At 39.1% G+C, this 8568-nt stretch overlaps 1 protein-coding gene across 1 annotated transcript; it reads left to right on the top strand.

Moving 5' to 3' along the window:
• Positions 1–362: 362 nt before the first annotated feature.
• Positions 363–8014, top strand: ASCRUDRAFT_8755 (uncharacterized protein; the record flags this gene model as incomplete). Its single annotated transcript, XM_020194963.1, has 2 exons — positions 363–434; positions 7880–8014. 2 exons carry the CDS (start codon positions 363–365, stop codon positions 8012–8014), a joined length of 207 nt encoding a protein of 68 aa, XP_020046861.1.
• Between the last annotated feature and the right edge of the window lie 554 nt (positions 8015–8568).

The raw sequence follows: 8568 nt of genomic DNA, 5'->3' as shown, positions 1-8568 counted from the left end.
ATATATTATGAATGATCGACCACCGGTAAAATATTTTGGGGCTGCCTGCTGTACGACTACATTTATTGCGCAAATACACGCCATTCAAATTCGTGGCCCCCATGGTCAATTTTGCTTGCGAATCCGAGCTTCATCAAATGCAAGGTGAAATTTTGTAGTTCTCTGTTCCGCTTCTTCCATTTGAAGAAGTTGTTGGCGCTCGTTGGCCGTGCACAGATGCCTCCGGTTTAAATAGTGATTTTCAAAACCCTAGTCCATGCTTTCCAAAGTGGATTTGACTTGAAGAAAATTACCGCGGCAAAACCTTCAATAGAGGACCTTGGTATTAAAAATGGGCTGTCCCTCTTCCTGATGCCCGAGCAATGCCAAGATCGGCTCATTTAATCAATTTGAAAAATGTTGTTTTATATAATGACTTAGCCGCTAAAAATAATGTAGAATATGCCTTGCATTGGCGAATGCTGAATGTGGATTGAAAATAAGTATGTTGCAGTAATCCATTTAGGGTCTTAAATAATCATTGAGCTGTTGGTAGAACGAAACTCTAAATCATTTTTATTTCTCTGGTTACAAAGAGCCTCGTGTGAAAATGAATTGGATCATCGTTACAGAACAAACTTCCCTGGATTGTAGCATTAAGATTGAGTAGATGTTTTTTTGCCAAATGCCTCTATGCAATGGCGAAGCCGCTTTAGTCTTACCAGGTTTTGTTCTTTCAGTTAATGTCTTAGAAGTTACATTTGGTCGAGTACCTGCGTTTAATAAAATCAAAAACTTGAAGCGGAGGCTTTGTCCAAAAACCTTTCTCCGCTCTACTGGATCACCGTTTAAATTGAAAGATCCTTGATCACTGATGACTGTAGAAATCATAATCTAGTTAAACGAACAACTTCAATCAGATTTCTTTAAATTCGGACCTAGGTAATCATCAGAGTGGAAAGGATTTGTCGGATCGACTCTGGATCCCAGAAAATAATCCCTGTAAAATATTTCTGCCACTGATGAGCTACTACGGAATTATTAAGACACAGCATGAGCGACTTGTTTACATTCTGCTAAAAAGGAACAGTTTCCCAGCAGTTGATTCTTTTCAATGGTAATTCCCACGCTGCATTGCTAGTTGACCTAATGAGACTCACTGGCAGCAACTGGGCCATAGCATTTCGAAGTCAAGTGTCCACTTGATCTTTTAGAATTCCACTTTGGAGGATACCAGTGATATGAATCACAAAGTAGCTTAAAGCTAATTCATTGGTGCGTTCTGAAATCGAGTACAATTCACTGTTGGAGGCATTGACTGACACGATGTTGCAAGCTCAGATGGCAAAATATATTGACTCGGTTACTGGGAATCCCATTATGAACTGTGATAACTACGCTGTTTTCTACTTGGTTCAGAACAGCCGCAATCGCAAAAACACGGCCTCATCTCAAACCGATATCATTTTATAGATGGTTAATCCGATGGTGCTCACTTTGTTAGCAAAAAGCGGATCAGAAGAAATGACGCTCGTACGAAAACTAAATAGCTTATTGAGCTCCGTACAAGTATTTCTGTAAAGTAATGAACTGAGTCAAGTGCTAATGCTTGTCGTATTGTGTTTTCGGATTATTTGATAATTTGATTACAGTTAGGCTCCTCTGATGTTGCTGATTTTGTGTCAACGGTGTCAAAAATTGCTTTCCTAAACTATTCGGCAATGGCTTATATAACGCTTTCAACATGATTGACCGGATAGACTTCCTATACAATTTCTATTTCCTTGATGTTTGAAGGGAAAACTTCTTGGACTAAGGATGATGGGTTTCACTACGAATTGAATATTTTTTAATTTGATGCATTTGCTGCTTCTATAAAAAAGTTCATCCTTGTGGGCAGATCGGAGGTGCCAAACATGTGTTTGGGCAAAAAAACCAAAGGAAAAGCCAAGATATTCCTTTTGCTTTTGATGTTAAAAACCCATTTCTTCTTAATCGCTGATTGACTAATGGATTATTCGACTCTCTCTGATGAAACGCACATGACTATGTCTCAAAGGGAAAAATCAACTTTTCAACAAGATGTTTTATTTTCGAACGATGGTGTTTGGGACAGGAACCTAGTCCAATAAGCCGAGGAAAACCTGACAGAAGACATTCCTTTGCACTCAGACCCCATTGCCGCTCGGGCAACGGCAAACGTCGTCACGGATGATAGAAAGCCTTCTTAGAATACCGAAGTAAAGAAGTAATTGGATGAAGTACTTGAAAGAGACCGCCGCTTTTCTATGTCGCAAAGTGGATTATACCCCAATGGAACACCGGAGAGACATGGGAAAGATCCCGAAGATCCGCATGTAGAACTCCAGGAGCCTCAGAAGACATTATTATTTGAAGGTAATGAATGGACTTCCTTAATTGCATAAGACATATAATGGAGATGCTGTGTGTCCAAAAATAGAAAAAGGGATCAATGCTGCTATATTTACTTGGGGGGCTTTGCTAATAGGTTCTGAAGGTCGTGAAGTTGGATCGTTGGTGGAAGGCTCTTATTAAAAAATGTCGTTCTGCCGATATTCAGGATTGAAACGCAGTGAACTCGGATTAGATTTACTTCATCATACTTCGTTTAGCAGCGCAGTTTACCTAGTTTTATACGAAGAACTGCTTTAAAATGTTGTTTGGTCTCACAAAACACTTAACAAAACGAGTCTTTGCAATCTGCGCCTGTGCAACGTTCTATAATTATTACAAGCAACGTTATTTCAGGAACCAGGCGTACTAAATTATCTAATACACGAAATTTTAAATGAATATTTGTAAAATTTGATTGCAATATTGTCCAGGTTTACAACGCCAATAAGATTGCTGCAATTGTCTATTCTGGTTAAAGGGCTGACAACCCCTTCGCTGAACTGGTTTTTCCTAAATTAACAATGCTTTACCAAATTCCATTACCTGGTGAAATGGGTTTGGCCGAACAACAAGGTCCTCATGCTTTTGATATTCAGGCAGTTTCAATCCTGCTACTCTCTCTTGATAAGGATCCGTTAAAGAAATAAAAACAAGTAGGAATGAAAAGCTATCTGTGTCACGTAAGGGAACCTTTGGCTATTGAGTGATTTTCAGTTTGGCCTGTTCCTTCTCTCTGAACAAGACCAGCCCATGCTTCGGCTGCTTCGGCTGCTGCGGATGGCGGCAACAGTTGGACCGTCATTGTTGTTCTCGTCACCGAAATTAATTAGCAAGCTGATGATGAAATGGAATTGGTTCTTTTCTAATTCTGCTGCTCGCCAACATACTTGAGCTATTGCAGATCTGACCACTGACTTAACTTTCTATGGATGTCAGATTTCTCGTATCTTTGAATGTTCTTTCATTGAGAAACTCATTGACACTCTCAACAATGCGATCGGTGAATCATTAAAAAATAACTTGCAACCACCCCACAGTTAAATCTTAGCTTTAATTGCAGCTGACAGAGATAAACGGGCCAGTTTCTCATTCAAAGATACTTGGGAATACTTGATTGGTGCCATAGCTGGTAAGAGGGAAGCCTCAAAATCATATACACATTTCGTTGCCGATCTGTTGTGACATTCATTATCACAAGTTGTGATGATCGCCTAAGTGATGCAAGTTGGACTGTTGCTAAATGATTAGCAATGATAAATGGAATTGAGCTTGCGATAGTTAACAATCAGAGCTTTGAGACAAAATCAAGGGACGAGATTCATTAGAATGTCGCATATTTCACAGCCCACTGCTGCTATCTGCGTAAATTTTGCTGAAATTGAGAGCGAACGCAAGCTCTTTTGTTAGCAAGAGTTCGTACTTTTTCACGACTGTTCTTGATCAGTTAATATATGCAGTTGGTTCTTTCACGGCTAATTGACCAATTGAAGTTGCGAGATTGGTACGTTCAATTAAATCTACCAATGCAAAAATGGATTAAACGAATTGTGCGGTTGCTTTTTATAATTTGTTTGTGCACCCTCTCTTTAAATATGCTCGTAAACTGATTGAACAGTACCGGAAATGTATCTCTTTTATGTGTCATCATGATGTAGTGGCTCAACGAACGTGCAACGCAATAATTACACACCCAGATCATTGCTAGTGGAAGGGGCTGTTATTCACTCTTTGTACAGTGGCACTGGGATATATGCTATGCTTCTCACAAATTCGATTTTGGCGAAACACGGAGCGTTGTTTACTACCCTGTTCCGCCGCTTTCGATGATCTTAATATACAACGCCGATCTTAAAAGTGTCTGGATGAGCGGCATACGGCATGACCAAAACAGACTCAGGCAAGCCTAGGAAGCTGAAACAACTATCCTCCGTGTTTTTGCTAGCTACGAAATGGCTAGAATTGCCTAGGCGCGGAGCAAAATCCATAAGTACTGAGCTATTCTCGGCTCTCGTGTCAATTAGATTTCAACTCTGTTCTCAGAAATTGTTGATTTGCCGCCCGCAAGCTACCGATTCGCTTTGCTGATCCTGATGGATCTATTGCTTGTGGTGTTACCGCGCAATATCAGCTGACTGCTACCTTTGACAATGATAAGACAACGGATTTTGCTTCACGTGATACATCAAAGGCGACCTAGATCAATGAAGATCACTAACTAGACATCCGGAAAGATGTTCAAAATGCAAATCCAGTCAATGTCAATTGTTTCAATGAAGAGATCTCGTTCATCCGCAGATGCCGGTGATTGAGTTGCTGATGTTAACTCTGTTGGCAAATCTAACATGGATAATGTTGTTGAAACGAAAGAAAATGCTTAAGAGGACCGTGAGGATATTTTAAATGAATATAGATGGATTACAGCAGAATAGCGAGATACCTCATTAGAATGGATTTCTCTTACCGATATGGCTGCTGCTTCTATTATTGCTAACGCTGTTAATTCAGATTCTGCAGCCCAAACTCGCAATGTTTCTTTCCAATCGGATCTTCACTCATCGGTAGCGCCATCCTCGACCTAGTGGTTCATTTTCCAACCGGAAATCGACTACTTTTTTTTCGTTGCGTGCTAACACCGAAGTTGCCACCTGCCTGGGCATTTGAAAAGTCAAAATACATTTCCATGCAGTTTCTCAGCTTCAAACAATCGGCGAAGCTGAAACATCTTCGGCAAAAATTAAAAATGAAAGAATTACAGTCCTTCTTGTTTTTCCATCGTTAAATAAGTGAATGATCTTCAAATTGTTTCGACAACAGGATTTCTAGAAGAGGATATTCCAGCTCAAAATTACATGAAACTGTCTCCCGAATCAGGTAATGTCCAATATTCTTTGAAACTATCGTGGTCACCTAAACTGATTCATAAACTGATTTATAATTGTATCCTTGGTAAATATGTTGTAATCTCTTTTTAACCACTGGTGTTTCAACGATCTTCGGCTGATCGAGATGAGTCTCATTTCGCTGTGGACAAACCCTACTGCTTGCCAGCATTATATGTAAATGGTGTTACAATTGTGGGTTCACCAGATGCATTGGTGAAACTCGGCAAATCGTATCTCACAGTGTTGTTCGAAGTTGAAAATTCGGTTGAAGCTCTGTGGCGGTTTTGGTGTTGAAGTTGCTGAACCAAACCAACGTATTTCGGGGCCTACGAAGCCGAACGCAAAGCAGAACACCCAACACGATATAATGCACAAGTGAAGCGCAACCCTACACAGATGATGATAAAACCAAACGTAGAGCTACCTGCATCCATTGGTTCTGCGTTTCATCCTGACCTATCATGACTGCGCAAATCAAATGTTGAGTCGATAAATTTTTCTGCAGACTCATTATTGTCAAATATTTTTTGGCTTTTTGGATACTCAGTCGACATCTTAATGGACCTTGCAACATCCATCCATGTTGTGAATGGACCGTGCTAAAATAGTCAACGATAATTCATTTCACTTTGTATGACCACGTTGAATATCAATTGGGTTTTGTCGCTACTGAGACGGTGATTGAGCAGCAAAGTCTGCCGATCGTCAATTGGACGGTGGTGATTTTTCTTACATCTATGAAATGCCAAGTAGTGGAAACTGAAAAGGCGGGCCGCATGTGCGTTCTTTACTATGGAGGAGGAATATAATTCTTTCAATCAGGCAGTCACTCCAAATGAGATTCTAATGCTAGAGATTAAATTGAATGGTTTTAATGTCCACGAATCCAATTGTTAGTTGTGTTCCAATTCGGCTAAGATCTTGGTTATCAATCCCACTATTCCCTCGACCCAACATGCAAATTTCTATGCGGATTCATTAACTAAAGGGATATTCAGTGTTACATAGTCTTGTGCCAGATTTCCAACAAAAGCAATGGTTGTTATATGTTGAATAAGTCACTTAGTTCACTTGCCCTTGCGAAAAGCAATGAATTGCTTTACGACTCAATTCATAATGGATAATCTGATTGTTGTTTACGTCATTTGGTTTCATCGAATTTTCATTCTTTGGTGGAGTTCTTGATGAGTCTCCTTTGGTACCGATAAATATTTTTATGACTGAGCATCCGATTATTATTTCTCTTACCTTTTAAGTTTTAGCGTTTAACTAAATCCTTTTTTGATTCATAAATGGCTTGCCCGGTCTCATAGGATGCCGGCATCGACGTTGGAATTGCTTATTTGGTGGTTAAGTATTTCTTGGAATCAAGTTTCTCTTATCATCTTATATAACTGTCCATGATTGACACCTAATCAGTCGATTAGAGAAGTGGGTGTTTGCGAACCAACGAGCAACAAAGCCAACAAACCGCCTCGTAATGTTAAGGAGGAAAAGGTAAAGGAAGTGAAATCCTACCGTGCTTGTAGGGCTCAAAGTGCTTTTGTAGTGCAAGCTCCATGCAACCGATATAAAAACTCCATCATTCTCTCTCCAACATGCTTTTTCAAAAACGACGTGGATGTGTTTGGAACCCACTCTACCCGCCGTAAGCGGATTCGTCAAACCGCGTTTGCCACACATATCTAGAAGCTCCTCACTCCACAGGAAACTTAGTTTGCAATATTTCTAAATTGTTTCAGGATGTCGTGGGCTTCCCGCTTATGCACATTTGGTCCCTCAGTATCAGACCCCAGTCCGCTCCTATGACACTCTGTGTTGGAAGCCTGCTTTTCTTAATAGGGGCGTGCGATCTGCTTCTCATTATTAATTTATAAGTGCATCTTTACCATCATATATAACCGTGGGGGTGTAAAGCAAAAATTATTATTAGAGAACTGAATATCTTTAGAAAAATATTATTTTTTGCTTATTAAAGCCGATCATGACTTGAATTGGCATATCTGAGAATAACTTCAAGGAAAGTGCTTACATCCTTCAGCTCAGAGCTTTCCATTCTTCCTTCATAAATGCCGTAATTAAAATCTAAAATACATATATGGACAAGTAATTTAAACAACTCGAAATTGTCTCTATTCCTGCAAATGAGTCTTTGGAGCTTCTCACAAGGACATTCAACAATGTTGCATAATCACATTTCGGTAAATAATAAATACGATTCTTCGTCAGAAATCGTTGGACATACCAAGAAACGATTTATAGATAATTTTTTCTTTGGATTTCTAATAGTGGGATTCGGCTTTATTTTTGACAAACACATTGTAAGGAGGACATCACAGGTACTTCACACGGCGTTAGTGCCCAAAAAATGATTTCACCATTTTTACAGGTCATCTTAAAAGCAATATTCAGTACAAATGGTTTTGAGAAATGAATCGAATTTACCCCTTGAAATCGAATAATTTAACGGCGGTTGAAGATATTCAAGGTCAAAACAGTCTCGCCAAAAGTTTCCCTATCTTATCCAGAACTTTGGTTTTTCGTTCAACCTGAATTGTGTGCCTCAAGCAGCATAAGTGTTCAATCATGAGATTCATATTAAGTTGACTGAAGCGGTTCAGAATGATGTACGTAATCCCTTTAGTGGATATTCAAGCAATAAGTTGCAATCAATTGATGTTGTCACCGTCGATGATCGGTTCGATGAATCTGATTCCAATCCTGTTGATAAATCGTAGATAATCATTAGTTTGTTTTCTGACACACAATGCAATATTGAAAAGTAAACCAGCTTGAAACTCAGACCAACTACGATGATTTCCAAGTGATCTTTAAAGCATCATCTGACGAACAAACGAAGTACTTTCATCTGAATGACATTTTCTAATAACTAAAAATTTGAACACTTGAATCTGTTGAAATGATCACGAATTGCTCAAAAAGTTGAACGCTATCCAACTGAATCGATGACAGGTAAACTTAAGCTCAGCAAAGAGACTTCCCACAATTCAACAAATCCGTTTGTTCAATAGAAAGTTCAGATATTGGTGTCAACATCAATGTATATTACTCCAGCATTCTTCTAAGATGTTGTTCCAAGCCAATGATAATGAAGTTGGATGTCTCCTAAAAGTAGTGAAATCAATTTCATTGAAATGAATGGCATAGCAGCACTACTTCCACCCAAAACCGTACAAGTAGAAATCATAAAAACCTATTGGCCCTTTCTTTTTGCAAATGAAAATGAAGTCTCTCGCTGGCTTAAAACAAGAATAGTTGAAAATCGATGTTT

This window comes from Ascoidea rubescens (assembly GCF_001661345.1).
Source record: "Ascoidea rubescens DSM 1968 unplaced genomic scaffold ASCRUscaffold_8, whole genome shotgun sequence".
Taxonomy (NCBI): Eukaryota; Fungi; Ascomycota; class Saccharomycetes; order Ascoideales; family Ascoideaceae; genus Ascoidea; species Ascoidea rubescens.
Note: the sequence above shows the minus strand (reverse complement) of the source record. Positions and strands in the feature narration are given on the sequence as shown.